General features: G+C 43.5%; 1 protein-coding gene across 5 annotated transcripts in view; it reads right to left on the bottom strand.

Annotated features, from left to right (window-relative positions):
* EXT2 (exostosin glycosyltransferase 2) overlaps positions 1 to 19065 on the bottom strand; it is a 145431-nt gene that overhangs the window by 66927 nt on the left and 59439 nt on the right. For all 5 annotated transcript variants that reach the window (XR_006208723.1, XR_006208724.1, XM_042959558.1 and 2 more), the window contains exon 8: positions 8087 to 8218. Coding sequence is in view for 3 of the 5 variants with exons in the window: in XM_042959558.1 (XP_042815492.1) it covers positions 8087 to 8218 (132 nt within the window). In the remaining 2 variants the exon portion in view is untranslated. The remainder of the gene's footprint in view (positions 1 to 8086; positions 8219 to 19065) is intronic.

Here is a 19065-nt window from a genome sequence, read left to right as displayed (position 1 = left end):
GTACACGAAAAAAAGCATAATCATGGTTTACTCTTGGTTCAGTTAAAAACAGTATTTATGGGGCACCTGGGTGGCTCAGTCGGTTAAGTGCCCGACTTCGGCTCAGGTCATGATCTCACAGTCCATGAGTTCGAGCCCCACGACGGGCTCTGTGCTGACAGCTCAGAGCCTGGAGCCTGTTTTAGATTCTATGTCTCCCTCTCTCTCTGACCCTCCCCCGTTCATGCTCTGTCTCTCTCTGTCTTAAAAATAAATAAACGTTAAAAAAAAAATTAAAAACAGTATTTATATAGACCTAATAATGCATACAATAAATACTGCTTTAATGAAAAATGGTGATAAAGCCCTAGTGGTAAGATGGGAAAAGTGAAATGTGTAAAGAAAGAGGAGAGAACAAGAGACGAAGTCCTGACCCAAAGGTAGTAAAAATATAATGTCTATGATTGAGAAATTAAAAAAAACAGCACTGTAATTTGGGGGAGATGGGAAGATTAAATCCCAGAGGAAAGCTGAGAGTTGAGAGCAGTTGCCCCTTGGGACAAACTGAGTTGCCTCAATTTTAGTTATATGCTTTATTTTACTATTTTAATTTTTAAACCATACATGTTGGTGGCAGTGCAAACTGGTGCAGCCACTCTGGAAAACAGTATGGAGGCTCCTCAAAAAGTTAAAAATAGAACTACCCTATGTCCCAGCAATTGCACTACTAGGCATCTATCCAAAGGATACAAAAAACGCTGATTCGCAGGGGCACATGCACCCCAATATTTACAGCAGTGCCATCAAAAATAGCCAAATCATGGAAAGAACCCAAATGTCCATCAACTGATGAATGGATAACGATGTGGTATGTGTGTATAATGGAATATGTATAATGGAATATTCCTCAGTAATCAAAAAGAATGAAATCTTGCCATTTACAACAACGTGGATGGCACTAGAGTATATTATGCTAAGCGAAATAAGTAAAAAAAGAAGACAAATATATGATTTCACTCATATGTTGAATTTAAGAAACAGATGAACACAGGGCAAGGGAAGGAAAAATAAGATAAAAACAGGGAGGCAAACCATAAGAGGCTCTTAAATACAGAGAACAAACTGAGGGTCGCTGGAGGGCAGGTGGGTGGGGGGATGGGCTAAATGCCTGATGGGCAATGATGTTATATGTAAGTGATGAATCAGTAAATTCTACTCCTGAAACCAATAATACACTATATGTTAACTAACTTGAATTTAAAGTAAGAAAAAAAAAAAGTAAAATAAAGAAATATAGTTGAGATAAAAAAAAGAAAACCAAACATCAACAATCAACCTCTCATTCAAGCAATGGGGAAATTTTTCTACTCTGCAGCTGTAACAACCCACTTATTAAGAAATTACACTCAAATATTCATTAATTGGGAGGCATGTAACTACCAAAGGATAGCAGAAATGAAAACAAAACAAAACAAATCATTATCCTGATGTTATAATACCCAGCAACTCTAGTTTCCTGGTAACTTCTGCTGCTGAATCATTTAAGCAGACATCAAGAGAGAACTAAAGTGGCCCCCCCAAAAAGGGGAAAGGGAATCTGTGCTAGTAACTGATCGCTAGGACAAGTACCAAGGATGACTGTGCCAAAACATTCGGTATGTTCTTAATCTGCTGTCAGATCAAGCTTCCACGGACTCTGAAAAACCATTCTAGTCACCGCCCTCCTACCAGCTGTGTGATGTAAAGAAGCAGTCAGGTTTGGATTCATGAAAGCAAGAGCCAGCAAAATGGACTCTACGAAGGCAATGGAGGTAGGACTGCATCCAGGGAAACGGTGTGAGTCGATTCACCCACCACCACCACTGCAGCTGCCATACAGGTGCGTGCTCCACAGGTATACAAGCCTCCATTAGGAAGGACCTAGGGTGTTCATGCAAAAGACCTAACTGACGCAATCATCTTAGCCCCACCCCCAGGCTCACCTCTTCAGATTGCTTGCACGTCCTCTCTGTCTGGATCCGGCTTGTGACCTCATCTTTCCCATCTTTACCTGACCATCACCCAAGTTCTTTGCTTGGCGCCCCAGATTCAGCTCTTGGGACCTTATGCATCTGTCCACCACAGACCTAACTCGGCTTTCTTTATTCCCTGGCTACTGATGATTTGAGACTTTCTAGCTTGTTTCCATGGAAGTCACTACAGGTACGAAACAGCTCAGTGGCAAAGTCTACACATGGGAAGGTTTGAATTCCTAGTAGTGTACCGGACCCCTTGTGCAACTGTGATCCTACAAATGTCATACCTCTAAAAACAAGACTTCAAACAACTTACGTGTACCTAAAAATTCAAGCTTAAATTTCTAAATTCCACACATACTTTAGTCCATATCTAGGCAGTGGGAGGAAGGAGGGGGAGAATAAGCCAAGGAGGCCTCCTGGGGGCAGGGTAGGCTTTCAAATTCCAGAGAAACATTCCACAACCTGGAAGTTCAAGGGCACTGAGCAGAGTTAAACAGACTGTTAACATCATATCTCTTCAAGTCAGAGCTCTGTTTCATGCGTGTGAGCTGGCGCTTCTTCAGCCTCCAGAGTGATTTACTGCTTGGTAGCGTTTATAGCGAGTGATATTTTCAACTGCTCGTACAACCACAACATTGGTGAGTGGGGGCTGCAGCCTGGACATCTCAGTGCGGCCAGCCCGGACTACTTCATGTGGCTGAGATAGATGCAGTCTGAACTGTCTCTGGATGCTTCGGATCCAGGCCCAAGGAGTCCAGAGGAGGCACTGGATAGGACAGGGAGAGCCCTCCTCTCCAGTGGGTGAGTCAGGACACACACAGTGCGTCAACTCCACATTAAAGTGGGGTCCCTGGACTAGCAATATGAACACCATCTGGAAACTTGCTACAGATGCAAGTTCCAGGACCCCGCCCAGACCTACTCAATCTGTCACTCGGGCTAGAGTGGCAGCAGTCTGTGTTTTAGAAGAAGCTTTCTAGGAGAAAGACTGCACTCACCTCCTTAAGGCCTTACGGGGCCACGGCAGGCTCTGCCATCTTTTAGCCACAACTCTGATTCCTGCTCCTCAAGGGTGAAAAGTACCAACCAAGGACTCTGATGCACAACCCCCCCTCTGCCGGTCCCTTGCTGAGGCTCGGACACGAGGCTCGTAGAAGTCCGGCCAAGCACATGATCCTCATCTGAAGTCTTGCTCGCAGCTAAGTTGCCCCTCTGGCTAGATTTCACAGGAAAAAGCTCTTGTTTTTCAACCTCGCTCTTATGCTGGATACAATAATCCATTTTAAGTCATTTCCGTATTTTTCTCATCAATTTTTGTCAAAGGCCATGGGACTGTAGCTAGCTCTCCTTTCTGCTCTAGGGCCAGTAGAACCAGTGTGGGAGAGGGGATAACCTGCGGTCTCTCTATTAGTGTTTCCTAGGATGGCAAATTTGAAAAACACGAAGTGTCGGTCTAAAGGGACTGGGTAAGTAAGGTTATGACTTACTGATAAAGGTGAGGTACAGTCTTTCAAGTCACGTCGTAGAAACATGACCTAGGAAAATACTGCACTCTCGAACATGACTTGAGGGCCATAATATTTTGAATTTTTAAAAAACTGTCACCGAGAGGATATGGTTTTGGTCACACATGTCAGAAACCCAAAATTCTACAAAATTCTACAAAACCCCAAATTCCCACAGTTGTTGGCCGACTGCGTCCCCAGAGCACATGGAATGCTCACTTGCTGGTCTCTGTCTGCCAGACATGCTCACATTTGGCAAAGAACCAGAGTTAAGGCAGGAGAGGGTGTCTGAGGAGCACCACCCCCCCCACCCCGCCCCTCCACTCCACAGGCGAGGCCCAGATGTACGGATGAGGCCTGCCACAGGCAAGACCAGAAATGACACTAATGTTACAAGTGATACAGGTGTGGAGTATTTGGGGAGATGATAAAGTTTTGCTGATATCTGCAAAAAAGGGGAGAGAGATTGAAAAAGCATATGGAAAGACCAAAAAGGCAGGGAAATACAGTCAGCCTTGCCATGAGGAGCTAAGAAACTTATTGGTGAAATAAAACTTGTTGTGCTCTCGTAAGGAAGCTTAACTTGGTGAGAAATTCCTTCCAAAGAGGAGAATGAAAACAAAGTGCCAATCTCTCCAAACCAGATACATCTGCTGCTTTAAAGTTATGCTCAAGAATTATTTTGTCAAACTTGTTCAAGTTTCGAGAGTGTGGCACAGCGTGGATAATGTAACGTACCTCCTACCTAAAGATAAAAATGGCAAATGTGTCATCTGGTGACAGAAACACTTGGTTTCTACAAGGCCACCCCTCGCTATCTTTATCTCTCTCTCTCTCTCTCTCTCTCTCTCTCTCTCTCTCTCTCTCTCTCACACACACACACACACACACACACACACACACAGGTTGTTGTTGTTGTTGTTGTTGTTGTTGTTGTTGTTTACATTAAACTAAGGCAGTAACATCTGGCAAAACAGGACTCTGCTCTCACTCTTTCCTCTCTGGCCTGAGCAAGTTCAGTGCATGGCTGGCTGGAGGCCCTGACAGCGTATCTTTGAAAACACCAGACCATCCCTTGATTTACTGACCAAGATGCACACCTCCTCCCACCTCGTGGTGTCTGATATTGTAAATTTGATGGAATCTAGACAGGAGACTCCCCTGCAGGTTGGGCTCACAGAAATCACATCTAGAGTAGGTTAAATATTTCCAAAGGGGAGGGGAAAAGTTAGCTATAAATAAATCAGTACTACTCAGACCTCCTGTCAGTTGCCTTTGCTGAAAACGCAGAAATGTACAACCCGCTGCTTTAAATCAGGGCTCTCATCACCTGAGCTCCTAGAAATGTGGTGAGCACTAAATTCCCCTAAAAAGAACTGTTTAAGAAGTAAAAAAAAAAAAATTGATCATATTTTCCAGTTGCATATCCAGATTTAAGCTTTTTATACTTACATTCTTTCCCAAATTGACAGTCCAGCAGTATGACCATTTTGTCCTACATTAAAACACAAGTATTTCAAAACTACAAATTTTCATGTACTACTTTCCCCTGGCCCAATAGTCTTATGAAAAACAGAGAATCAAAATTCCAACCATTTATTCTCATTGGACTTTTCTTAGAGTTTTAGATTAAAAGTACAGAAATAAAGTCCCACTCTTTCCACACCTTCTGGTTGGGTCATGACACCCCACCTGTATGATTCTCCTGTAGAGGAACAGGGTGGTATTCTTCGTCTCAAGCTGATGCCATAGAGTTGGAATAGTAGAAATGTTTCAGCCCAGAGGAGGCCCAATGGCACCTACGAAACTCCATAAGCAATTCAAGATCATCAGAAGACCTGGGTTCTCACTTGTTTATGCAACTTGCCAATTATATGACCCCAGCCAAGTCATTACGCATTGTGACATTCATTATGTCCACTTAATAGAAGGGAAAGAATATATCACTTTTCCCATCTTCTCAACAGGGTTTAGGTCAAATGAAACAATGGATGTCACATCAGCATGTGAGTAAGCCCTAGATGGCTCATGTCCTGGGATCCCAATGTCCCTCCTTTCCTCCCTCCCTCCTTTATACATCAAGGGCCTCCTGTCTGAATTAACTTGTCCTAGGTATTACAAGAAATACCAAGATAACTCAGAAATTCCGTTAAGAAGCTTAAAACTCTACGGGAAATTATGCTTCTATGCATGTTAAGAGTCAGGAAAGAAATACAGAAATATGCTCTAAGAGTTACAAGGAGGAACGATTACTTTCTGTTTAAGAGGTCTAGGAAAACCTCATGAAGGGAGAGGTATATGAGCAGGTCACTGAAATTTGGATAAAATATGGACACTTGGAGGTAATGGTGGAGAAAGGCATCTCAAAGGCACAAAGAAGGAAAAGCACGGATCATACACAAGAAGGACAAGGTTGTGTTGGCAGAAACCCAGAACTCCCTAAAGGGGAACAGAAGGGAATGAAACCGGAAAGGCAGGCTGGAGCCAGACTGGAAGGCCCTGCAGTCAGACTGAGTTTGGACTCGAGTAGCACGCTTGCCCACAACCTCCATGTGCCCACACTCCCTATCTGGATAAAATACCCCGTATGCCTCACTCTCCCTAACTGCTCTCACTCACCAGCCAGTTAGCATAGCCAGTTCTTCCTGTGGTCCCTCAAACTGCCCCCTACTAATTCTCACCTGGATTCCTTAAATAGGCCCCTGCCTCTGCTCTCGACCCGTCCCACTGCGCGGGATCCGTTCTCCACACCGATGTCTGATTGACCCAAAATACAATCTCCCCACTTTACTTCCCGGCTTAAATAACCCACAGATAACAGGCCAACACCTCCATGACATTTGAGGTGTTCTGTGACTGGGGCCCTCTCCAGGCTTCGTCTTTGGCCTCTCCCTCGTGAGCCTCCGCCAGTCCTGCCACACTGACCTCCTTGCGGTTCCTTAAACCCACATGTTCTCTAGCGCCTCTGAACCTCTGGATCTGCTGTTCCTTCTGCATGGGACCAATATCCCCCCTTTCTCGGACTAGATAACACCTCCTTTCTCTTTTAACACTCAGATCATCAATTAGCATTGTGCTGAATGTACTAGCCAGCGTGTTTAGATAAAAAAAAAATAATAATAACCATAAAAGGTTTAAGTATTGGGAAAAAGAGGGAAAGTCAGCATTTGCACATATGATTGCAGATTTAGAAAACAAGAGAATCAACTAAATAAAAGTGAAAAAATTGTAGAACTCAGTAAAAGAATACTTAACAAAATTTATATAAAAAAACAATAATGTGTCTTTATACAATGGTAACTAGTTAGAAACTATAATATCAGAAAGTATTCCTTTATAGAGAATAAGAAAGGTAAAATTAGAAAAAATTAATCAGGAATTGTGAAGAACTGATATAAAGAAAACTTTAAAATTCTGGGGCGCCTGGGTGGCTCAGTTGGTTAAGCATCCGACTTTGGCTCAGGTCACAATCTCATGGTTCACGAGTTCGAGCCCTGCATCAGGCTCTGCACTGACAGCTCAGAGCCTGGAGCCTGCTTTGGATTCTGTGTCTCCCTCTCTCTCTGCCCCTCCCCACTCATACTCTGTCTCTGTCTCTGTCTCTCTCTCTCTCAAAAATAAATAAAACACTTAAAAAAATTTTTTTAAAGAAAACTTTAAAATTCAACTAGAAAGATAAATCTTGCTTCCAGATAGCAAGACCCATTGCGGTGTAAACTCCCCAAAGGCATGGATCTTCTCTGCTTTGTTCACTGATACACTTCAAGTACCAAGAACACTGTTTAGAAGGAAGAAGGTAGTGCGCACTCAGTAAATACCTACTGAATGAATAAATGCCTAAAACAATCTAAAAATTCCATGTGACCAACAAAATACAAATAGGATTTATATTTATATTCTGGGAGAAACTAACAGAGATATCAACCTTCCACTTGAAAAATACACACATGTAAGATCATTTTTTACCTAGCAGATGAGCACAGATTCAAGCATTCAGGGTTACAGAAGGCAGGGAGAGCCCAAATAACCCAAATGTTGTCGGTAGAAGTATTAATTGGTACAGTCTTTTGAAAGGACAATCGTGAGCAAGTTTTGACTGTGGCAATCCATAATGTCTCTAGATCGCTTTTGCTGATTATTTTCCTCACACAGTGATGGCAGTGCTGATTGAAATCATCCATGCAAAGCACTTAGCACTGTCCCTGGCAGAGACTGAGCATTCAAAATATAAGCTATTATTATTACGCTGCCTATAGAATCTTTTCAAGAGTTCTACGTACTACAACTGCAAAAGTCATCGGGAAGCGTTTGATTTCCAACAAGAGCCAGGCCTCCCCATTTACCTCTGCAATAAATAAGCACACCGTCTTCCTAACCACATTGAAAACAAACTAGAAGCTGCTGCTTCTGTATTTCTGACTTTTGTTATCATTTCAGAATTAAGCTGACTTTGTCAGACCCCAAGCACAGCCTCATCTTAGATAGCTAGAATTTAAATAATCTTTACAAACTCAGGACGTCTTTCTTTGTCCCATCTTGACATCTGGACCATGGCTGACATGGTTAGCAGCGGAATTCACTCACCACAGTGGGGGGGTCATTCCATTCTTCATAGGAGAGGGCAGCATATGGATATATGCGGTCATTGATGATCTGCAGAGTGGCCAGGGCAATGGCTTTAATTGACTGGAAGTACGCTTCCCAGAACCACCGTGCCTGTAAAGAAAACAACACTGAATTAAGTAAGCAAGCGAGACAGAGTGAAGAACTAGATGCTCTATCACAGCCACCTCTGGGTCTGGGTAATTCCTTTATTCCCAAAGGGAAAGAGCCTACAGCAAACGTTCCCTGCTGTTCAAGCCAGCTGCAGCAGAATAGTGCTGGAATAGTTTATCAAACTCAGTCAAAACAGGGTAAGCAAGTGAAGTGCACATTGGATTCAATCTGAATATAAGAGAAACTATGTCCGATGATGGCAACACATTATAGCAGAACAAGTTATAGTCCTTTTTTAGATAAAGTGAACAAACCTTAAAGTTTACAATTCAATGATTTTTTAGGTATGTACATACTCTTATAACTACTACCCATATAAAGGTATAGAACATTCCAGCAACCCCAGAAGATTCCCTCATGCTTCCCAGGCACTTTCTCAATCATCCGAGAGTAATCATTATTCTGATTTCTATTGTGCCTGCTACTGAACTTCATACAAATGGAATCAAAACAGTACTTATTCTCTTGTGCCTGGTTTCTTTTGTCAACAGTTAGAACATTTAAGTCAGATTTTGCTGCCAAGGTTATGCTGGCCTCATAAAATGTTGAAAGTGTTCCTTCTTTTTCTATTCCCTGAGAAATTTAATGCAAGGTTGGCATTATTTCTTTCTTGAAAGGTTTAGAAGAATTCACCTAAAAGCCATCTGGGCTAGGTGTTTTTTGGTGTGTGAAGGTTTTAAATCATGATTAGTCCTCTTTCATCCACACAGGATTATGCGTATTTTAATGAGTGTCGGCTTCAAAAGTAGTATTTTTCAAGAAATGTGTTCATCTAAGTTGTGAAATTTATTGGACTAAATCCATTCAATGTGTTGTAGAATTTGCAGTAATATACCACTTTTCATTCCTCATGTTGATAATCTGTGTCTTCTCTTTGCATTTCCTCTTACCAGAGGTTTATCAACTTTGTTAATCTCTTCAAAAAACCAATGTTTGGTTTTGCTGATTTTCTTTATCATACTTTTTTTTTCTTATCTTTCTATCTGGTCTGCTATTATTTTTATTCCCTTTCTTCTATTTTGGGGGACTTTAATTCATCTTGCATTTAGCTTCTTTTTTAAATTTTTTAAAATATTTTTTCTTTAATTTTTTTATTTTTTTAAATGTTTATTTATTTTTGAGAGGAGAGAGACAGAATGCAAGTGGGTTGGGGCAGAGAGAGAGGGAGGCACAGAATCTGAAGCAGGCTCCAGGCTCCAAGCTGTCAGCACAGAGCCTGACGTGGGGCTTGAACTCATGAGCTGTGAGATCATGACCTGAGCTGAAGTCGGATGCTCAACCCACTGAGCCACCCAGGCGCCCCTAAAATATGTATTTTTGAGAGAGAGAGAAAGAGAGCACGGACACAAGCAGGGGAGGGGCACAGAGAGAGAGGGAGACACAGAATCTGAAGCTGGCTTCAGGCTCCGAGCTGTCAGAGAAGAGCCCGATGCAGGGCTTGAACTCACGGACTGAGAGATCATGACCAGAGACGAAGTCAGATGCTTAACCGGCTGAGCCACCCAGGTGCCCTGCATTTAGCTTGAGATTGAAGTTTAGATTGCTGATTTTAATCTTTCTTCATTTCTAATATATACATTTAAAGCTATAAATGTATCTCAATGCATTATTTTAAATGCTTCCTACAAAATTGTATGTCATTTTCATTATAGTTTAGGTAAAAAAAAAATGAACTTTTTAGAAGTATTCCGTTTACTCTCCAAACATTTTGGGATTTTCTATTTATCTTTCTGTTACTGATTTCTACTTTGATTGCACTATAGTCTGAGAGCATGTGTTATTTCAAAACTTTGCCCTCTGTCTTCAGCTTACAATAGTTCGCCTATGATGTACCTAGGTGTGGCTCATGGTATTAACCCCACTGAGGTTAGAGCTTCTTCACCCTGTGGTTTGATGTCTTTCACTAGTTTTAGAAAAACCTTAGCCAATATTTCTTTAAATATTGGTTCTATCACACTCTCTTCTAGGACTCCAGATACACAGACAGAAATGTCTTCACCATGCCCCATAGGTTTCTTATTCTCTTTTCTGTGCTACAATCTGGGTATTTTCTGCTACTTTTTCTCCTGGTCTAATAATCCTCTGTCCTGTGTGTGTGTGTGTGTGTGTGTGTGTGTGTGTGTGTGTCTATACTGCTATCATACCCATATATTCACTTCTCCATTTAGTTCATATGTTTTTCAGTTACAGAACTTCCATTCGACTTTTTAAAAAGTAGATTTCATATCTTTGTTGCAATTCTCTTCTTTTATTGAGCATAGTTCCTAATTGGTAACCCCAACATCTGAATCACCTGTGGGTCTCTTTCTACTATCTGTATTTACTCTTCGTTTTGGTCATCTGGCTTCCATTTCCAATGTACCTCTTAATTTTTTATTGGACACCAAACATTCTGTATTAAAAACTGTAGCAGTTCTGGATGTACCAAATTATCTTCCTCCTAAGAGTGTAACATTTCTTCTGGAGGGCACAGCGAAGGCAGTCAGCCCACTTTAATCCTATCAGTGGGTGACTTTACCTTTTGTTAGGGCTAATTTTTCTTGGCTTTCCCTTTCTCTTGTAGTGGGGCCCTTTGGGGCCTTCAAGTAAAGCCTGGAGTGTCCACCAGGTCCCCTGTATCTTGGCAGCCTGGGATACCAAGCTCCATCTCACCAGTACTATACATGGCGGCTGGGATGTTTGCACAGCTTGTCAGGCTCCCAGATGCTTCTTTCTGCAGGGATTCTTACAGTCTTGCTCTGCTCCCCTCAGGAGTTGGCAAACACTTCAAGGGAAGGCCACATGCCCAATTTTTGCTTATTTCCTGCGGTTCCCGTCTTCCAGGGATTTTGTCCTTCATGTCCCCGACACTTTGGGGTACCCCTAATTCCAACCTCTCGGCCCTAGGGGGCTGCTGCTTTCTGCTCAGACTCCAGATGTACAGACTGTGAATTAGAAAGTGCCCTCAGGGAAAAAGCTCAAGGGAACATGCCGCCCAGCGTGAGTCCCTTCCTTCAGGAGCCACAGTCCCTCAAGAACTGACTGTGCTGATGGCTCTCCAATGCCTCTCAACTGTTGCTCTATCTATTTTAATAAGCTTTGATACTTCTTTTTCTTTTTCTAGGAGGAGGGTTACTCTAATACTAGCTACTCTGTCACAGCCCAATGTGGCTTTTTGAAAGAAGACAGTTTTCTCGTTCAAGCAGAGTTCAGATTCAGTCCCCAAGAAAGCAAGACGCTGGTCTACGTGACCCGTCCAGCTTCATTCAGACTTGTGATTCCACTCGGAATCAGAGGCCATGAGGAGTTCTGCAAGAGAGGGGACATTTGAAAATGGGACAAGAGAAATTCAAAATACCACTAAAACAGGTAGAAGAAAAAGATACTTTCTAGTCTACACCTGCTGACTTTTGTTCTGTTCCCAGTAAGTGCTCCAATAATTAAGGAAAGTATATGATGACTACTCTCTCCACTAAGTATAAGAATGAAGCAGAGCCTCACAAAGAGAATTTCTGTTACTCAAAGAAAAGCTGACACAGGTTTAGCTACCAAGGGCACCTGGCTTATGCTGTCCTGTAGGCTGCCATCTGGGTACAGCCTCGTGGCTGGCTGGCTGCCTGCCACTGCTTCTTAGATATACCCTACTCACTCCAATTTCATCCCTGCTTACTCATGTTACTGCTGTCCTGCCCATCATCCAGTCAAAATATTTACATTTTATGAGACCTGAAAGAATCCATCTTCCCTGGGAAACCTTCACTGATCACCCCAAACACCAACAATCTCTCCTTACCCTGAAATCCCACAGCACTTATAGCCGTTACCTTACACGTTGTTTCTGCTATATTCTATTCTAGAATGGTTTTCCTGTTATTTCAGATGATAGCTTTTCTCTCCCCAGCTAGACTATGAGTTCCTTGTAGGTGTGAGGATGTCTGACCTGCTGCAAAGCACTTTGGTAGGCACCATCTCATTTGCTGTTTATAACCAGCATGTCACTTATCTGTGGCAGTTTCCTCTTCCATGTGAGGAAACCAAGACCCGAAGATGTTAAGTGGTAGAGTCACAACTCAAGCCCAGGACTTTTCCCACCCTGTTCTAGAGTATAAGGAGTACCAGCCACACTAAGTTTTAGGAGACGATCCTTTCTCAAGAAACTGAAAGGTGTGAAAATTCACTAAGAAGCAATGAGCCCACACAAAAACACACACATCTTAAATATTCACCTCCTTTTCTACCCCAACAAGTCCATTATGTATTCTTTCATTTTAAATCGCACTCAAATTAAACCACACTCAAACGTAAGCATTCCAAAGCTTTATGTTCCCATTCAGTCACAGTGGAGACGGTAGCCTTTGGGATTTATAGGAAACAATGATCGGTAACAAATCCATCTAGCATACCAGCCAAAGGCACAACCATAGGACAAAGCTTCTAATTTAAGATGTCTCAAATCATCTCGTCTTGTCCACCAAATTGTAGTTCACTCGGAAAGGAAGCAAGCTTTGCACATAATCATAGCTCAAGTGTCTCAGCCTGAGGATAAGTGAACTTCTCAGGCTTAATTATTTCTGCAGGACCTCGGTAACACCTTGTAGTATTTAGAAGGCATTATAATTTATGGCCCCTCCAGGACTCAGTATCAGCCACTTGTCAGCAGAGGGGAAGGAGTTTTCAGCTATGCTGGCAATGCTCCCATTCAGTAAGCAAATGCTTATTATGTTTTGGTTTCCTTTTTTCCCCCAAAACAGGGGCCACATTTATCACTACCCGAAAAGTTAAATGAGGGTCTCTTCAGCATCTATGCAAATTTCTCAGTCACTTAAGCCATGGGAGCTGCACAGTTGGAAGAGTTAAGTCACAGAGGCATTGGTCATACCAACGTAATCTCGGACAAAGCATCTAACCTTTCTTCATTATACATATGCCTCCGTAATTTTATAAAACATGCAGATTTCAAAGCATAAGAACTACAAAGTTCTTACGACGCTTCCAATCCTGAGAATCACAAAGTTCCTACAGATCTGGAATTGGGCCCACTTAAAACTATCATAAGTATCAAATTAAAATTGCTACCTCGGTTTATACATCAGCTAAATGTCATTAATTGCTTTGATTTTCAGTAACATAAAGCCACCAGGATGAGCAATAACCAGTGTTTAAAGGAAGCCAGTGCAGCACTGTTGAAAAGCCATGGCTATGAGCACAATTCAAGTTACTTAACCTCCGGTTTTTCTGCATCCGTAAGACAGAAAGCATACCACCTAGGTCAGGAAGCCGTAAAGATTCGATGATGTTTACAAAGCTCCTCACTGGGTACTAGTGCAAAACAGACAATTGGAAACTGTTGGCTCTGTCCTCAACACTCCCACCCGTCCTGTTCCCTCAGGGTCTTTGTCACTTACATTAGAATACATTCCACACCATTTTGGAGTGAGAACGCGGGGAGGGGAAGAGGAGTGACAGAACGGGACCCCAGTGTCATACTCCACTCATCTCAATTCTTGAAGGCAGTGAAGAAATCCAACATATCAGAAAGTCAGAAATAATAAAAACACATCACATGGGAGTGACAGAACTTTATACTGAAAAGTACAGCCATTAACACGTCCCTTCTAGCTTAACCTCCAAGCTTCCAAGGAAGAAGATGGTCCTTCTCCAGAAACTGGGAGAGAGGGAACACATCCGGCTTTGCTCACCACGAAGTCCCCACCTTCGGCACGGTGCCTGTCAAAGAGGAGGCAGGCATACACTTGCCGGAAGACTGAACCCACCCGGCACCGACCCTCAGAGGCCCAAGGCAGCATGGGGACTACAGGTACCTCATGGAAATTTCCAAACCTTGTAAGTGCCAAGCCATCGTTTAATAAGAATGATCACATCTTGTATACAGAGTTTTAAAAGGTGAGACATGGGGGAATGTGGATTTGAGGAAAAGAAGGCAAATCCATTCCTAGCTGGGACATCAAGGCAGAAACAGGACTAACAGTGTCCCACACATTATGCTTAGTGTAGACTATATGGACTAGGTATAGACCGTGAGGGAGATAAACAGTTTTCAAACTATGCCATGTAGGGGCGCCTGGGTAGCTCAGTCAGTTAAATGACCGACTTCAGCTCAGGTCATGATCTCACAGTTTGTGAGTTCGTGCCTCGCATCAGGCTCTGCGCTGACAGCTCAGTGCCTGGAGCCTGCTTCGGATTCTGTGTCTCCCTCTCTCTACCTCTCCCCCTCGCCTGCTCATGCTCTGTCTCTCTCAAAAATAAATAAACATTAAAAAAAAATTTTTTTTTTAAAAACTATGCCATGTAAGTTTGCTACCTAGGAGTGGTCGGGATAGCTAACTGTGCAAAGTTTATGTAGAAGAACCCCTCAATTACCCCAAAGTGGTCCAAGAGCATCTTCACCCCAAAAGTACAACAATAGCTCTCAGTGCCTTCTCAGTAACCAGCCAGCTCTGAACGGTCCTTTTCATCAGAACCTCCAGAATGTGACCCGTGTTGATGGCTTCGTTCTAGTATGCTGGAGTTTTCTAATGAAAACCACACGCACACAAAACAAACAACAAATCAGCCGGTTATGCTTCTGTCCCAAATTCCAAGTGGTAATGCTGTCCAAACACCCAACAACAGCAGGTACCTATGGATCAGAACTTGTCCGGATACTGCTCTATTCCCCTGCCCCCAATCCACTGGGTGCTCACAACATAAAGTATTTGCCTCCGTTTAAGAGGTAGAAAGCCACAAGAACACAGACTCCACCATAACAATGAGAAAACACAACCAATAACCCACCAACATCATAACCTGTTTTAGGCCCGTCAGAAGGCTGTGGTCATAAGGCAATCAGGGAATTCGGATTTCAAAGGGTGACAAGCTCCTCTAGGAACGATGGGACAAATTATTCCAGCTTTGGAAGATCACAGAAAGTAGAGATGCTGCAGTAAAAGCCACCAAAGAAAACAGCTAAAGTATTAACGAATTCTTAAAAAGTGTCGGCTAGCAGGACTGCTGGGAAGCTCTAGGCACAAGGGGAGTCAGCAATCCCTTGCAAGCTCTTTCCTGCTGGATGTTCCCGAGAAGGACTGCGGCCGGGAAGGAAATCAAAGAGAGGCCGCCCCAGTGGCACCCAGGCACACACTCTGCCCATTTCCTGGACTTCTTTTCATCCAAAGCAAAGCCTTAAAGGGCTGGGGGACGAGCAGGAAGCCCTCCCATACTCAAGATACAATCACAGACGTACTGGCTGTGGGGCAGGTGTGGAAAGGCAGCCAGCCACTGGGGCTGGGTAGGAACCCTTTCAGCTCCCTCCAGACCACCACTGAGGGAGAGGGCAAAGCAGAAGCCTCGGCCCCCACGGGAGGGGTAGGAAACTCTCTCTAACCCGAGACCTCTCCCAGGTACGGAAGAAAATAGGGCTTCCAAAGGGAGGAGGAGCAGAACCTGAGAAGCCCCACCTCTAACACCCTGGCAAACGTGTCTGCTCAAGACTACCACTGGACCGGGAGGAGGGAGAATCCCACTGTCCCCACCGTTAGCTCAGCACCACATACAAGCAACGGGAGTCCGTCACTGAGGGCACAGGCAGGCAGGGCCTGCTCAAAGCAGAGGGTGAGGCTAACTCTGAGGAAAACCTCAGTACACTGGCCCACACCGAGAACAAGGCAGCGGCTGGCCACCGGCAACATCTGAAGTCCAGGTGTGTGAAGGCGAGCCAGGCAGCAGAAAACCCAAACGCGGCCTGTTACACACTAGGCCCGTCAGCCTCGTGCCCATTTCTGAATATGACATCTACTTTAGGGTGTTTTTACTACACAGTATTCATCATCCAATCAAAATTTACCAGAAAACAATCCACTGTCATGATATAAAGCTGCCAACAGAACCAGACCAAAGATGACCAAGCTGTTGTGGAATTATTACACAAGAACTTTAAGATAACTACAATTAATATGTTACAAAATCTGGGGAAGAAGGGAGACAACTTGCGTCAACAGACGGAAATATTCAACAGAGAGATGGAAACTATACAAAAATGACCAAATGAAAGGCCAGAAGTAAAAATGTAGTATAAACGAAGAATTCCTTCAACCAGCTTATCAGCCCACTGGAAACAGGAGGGGGAAAGAACAGCAAACTTGAAAATGGAGAATTATCCAAACTGAAATGCACAGAAGAAAAGGTGTGGAAGAAAACAGAGATCCAAGAACTGCAGGATGCTATCGAATGTTCTGTCATGCCAGTTATTGGAGCCCTAGGAGATGGGGTGGAAAACAAGGAAACAGATGTACTCATTTAAATGATTTTCCAAAATGGATGAAAAAGAACACATAGGCTCAAGAAGCTCAGAGAACCCAAACATTAAATAAAGCATTCACCTTCTCCCTCAAAAAGCTGAAGGAACAGCCGTACCGTTAAAGGTGCGAAAGCACGTCTGCCTCTGAGCACGCAGGACATTCAAGAGATCTGAGCCACGGGAGATTCTCTCAGCGCGCTAACGTCGACAGAACCGTTCCTTTCCGGTGAAGGGCTGCAAGGTATTTTCACGCCCCACACATTAATTTCTCAAAGCTGTGTCTGAAGATGAATCTCAGAACTGCCAAAGGGATTCCAAGCCTTTCCAAACACACGGACCAAAGGCTCACTATCTCCTTTTCGTTTGTCTGCTGCGACAAAATGGACCCCACGTGCGTTCCTGCCTTTCCCAAGCCTCCTGGGCAGCACGCTCAGGGTTACACGGGTTCTTTCCCTCACTGCCTTACAGGAGAGGTGACCGCGCCGGAGCAGGGGGCCTGATGCCCTTCCTGGACAACCGTGTCACATCCTGGAGGCAGCAGAGACAGGCTCAGGTCGTCTCTACCTGACAGCTAAAAACTCAGCGGTGATGTCAAATGATAACCCAAGCATCCTGATTTCTAGTTGACAATTACTGTCGGCAGGAGTACTTTTGTTATTCCTTTTGCTTACTCTCTATGTTTATAAACATAAGAGTTACGTGAAAAGAATATCAACCAGGGCGCCTGGGTGGCTCACTCAGTTAAGCATCCGACTTCGGCTCAGGTCATGATCTCGCGGTTTGTGAGTTCAAGCCCCGCGTTGGGCTCTGTGCTGACAGCTCAGAGCCTGGAGCCTGAAGCCTGCTTCAGATTCTGTGTCTCCCTCTCTCTCTGCCCCTCCCCTGCTCATGGTCTGTCTCTGTCTCTCAATAATAAATAAATGTTAAAAAAAAAAAAAAAATATATATATATATATATATCAGCCAAACCCCTCAGAGGCACTTCTCCTGGACTGAAGGTTTTTCTAGAGCAGAGAAAGTTCACAAACAGGTAATACACCATCACTCAACGATTAAACAAACAATAATAAATAGAATTTACTTTCTTTAAAATAAAAAGAAATTTCTGGGGTGCCTAGTGGCTCAGTTAGTTAAGTGTCCAACTTTGGCTCAGGTCATGATCTCATGGTTCATGGGTTTGAGCCCCGCATCGTGCCGACAGCTCAGAGCCTGCAGCCTGCTTTGGATTCTGTCTCCCTCTCTCTCTGCCCCTCCCCCACTCACACTCTGTCTCTCTCTCTCTCTCAAAAATAAACATTAAAAAAAATTTTAAGGGGCGCCTGGGTGGCTCAGTCGGTTGGGCAGCCGACTTCAGCTCAGGTCATGATCTCGCGGTCCGTGAGTTCGAGCCCCGCGTCGGGCTCTGTGCTGACAGCTCAGAGCCTGGAGCCTGTTTTGGATTCTGTGTCTCCCTCTCTCTCTGACCTCCCCCGTTCATGCTCTGTCTCTCTCTGTCTCAAAAATAAATAAACGTAAAAAAAAAATTTTTTTTTAATAAAAAAATAAAATAAAATTTCTGAAGAAAAGGATTAATATACCTAGGACTTATCAGCACTCCATTTTTTCCTTCACTTAAAATACTTACTCTGTTAATTTCATTGCATTTAGGATACTTTGCAACATAAAATACGAGAGTGTTTTTTTCACTCCCTTGTTCATGAGCTGCTGTATTTGCCCTCTCCAGATGCATCCTCCACCTGAAAGTCCAATACCTCTGGGACACTCTTCCACCATCCAGTGAAGTTTCCTAGTCCCCTCATCTCAATTACCTGAACACAGCACCACAGGAACCCACGTCTGTCATGCTCACAAAAGCACAGACACCTGTTTACGTAACAGCATCAGAAGTCATTCTGCGGTTTTTTGGTAGGTGTAAATCCTTTTTTGTTTCTTTACCATGCAAAGTGGTAACTGCTTTCTTTTTAACTTTATTCTGAAATAATTTGAGACCTCAAGAAACAATGGTAGTACAGAGGGTCCCCAAACATCCCTGACTCAGGTTCCCCTTTCGTCACCATGTTACTTCACCATGGCACAATGATCAAAACTAAGAAGTTAACATGTAGTTAATTCCATTCACTAGACTTTTTCTTTATGGATTTCCCCAGTTTTCCCTTAAGGTCCTTTTCTGTTCCAGGATCTAGTCCAGGAGGCCTCACTGCATTTAGTTGTCATGTCTCCTTAGTTTCCTCCAATCTGAGAAAGTTTCTCAGTCTTTCCTGGTCTTTCACGACCTTGACAGTTTTGAATAGTACTCGTCAAGCATTTTGTAGAATGTCCCTCAATTTGGGTCAGTCCGATGTTCTCTAATCATGAGACTGAGGTTATGGATTTTGGAGGATGCTCCAGAGGTGATATGCCCTCCTTCTCACATCATATCAAGGGACATACGCTATCAACATGACTTATCATGGGGAAATGAACCCTGATCACCTGGTTAAGGTGGGGTCTGCTGGCTTCTCCACTGTAATGT

This window comes from Panthera tigris, chromosome D1 (genome assembly GCF_018350195.1).
Source record: "Panthera tigris isolate Pti1 chromosome D1, P.tigris_Pti1_mat1.1, whole genome shotgun sequence".
Lineage (NCBI taxonomy): Eukaryota > Metazoa > Chordata > Mammalia > Carnivora > Felidae > Panthera > Panthera tigris.
This window is presented reverse-complemented; position numbering and strand designations above follow the sequence as displayed.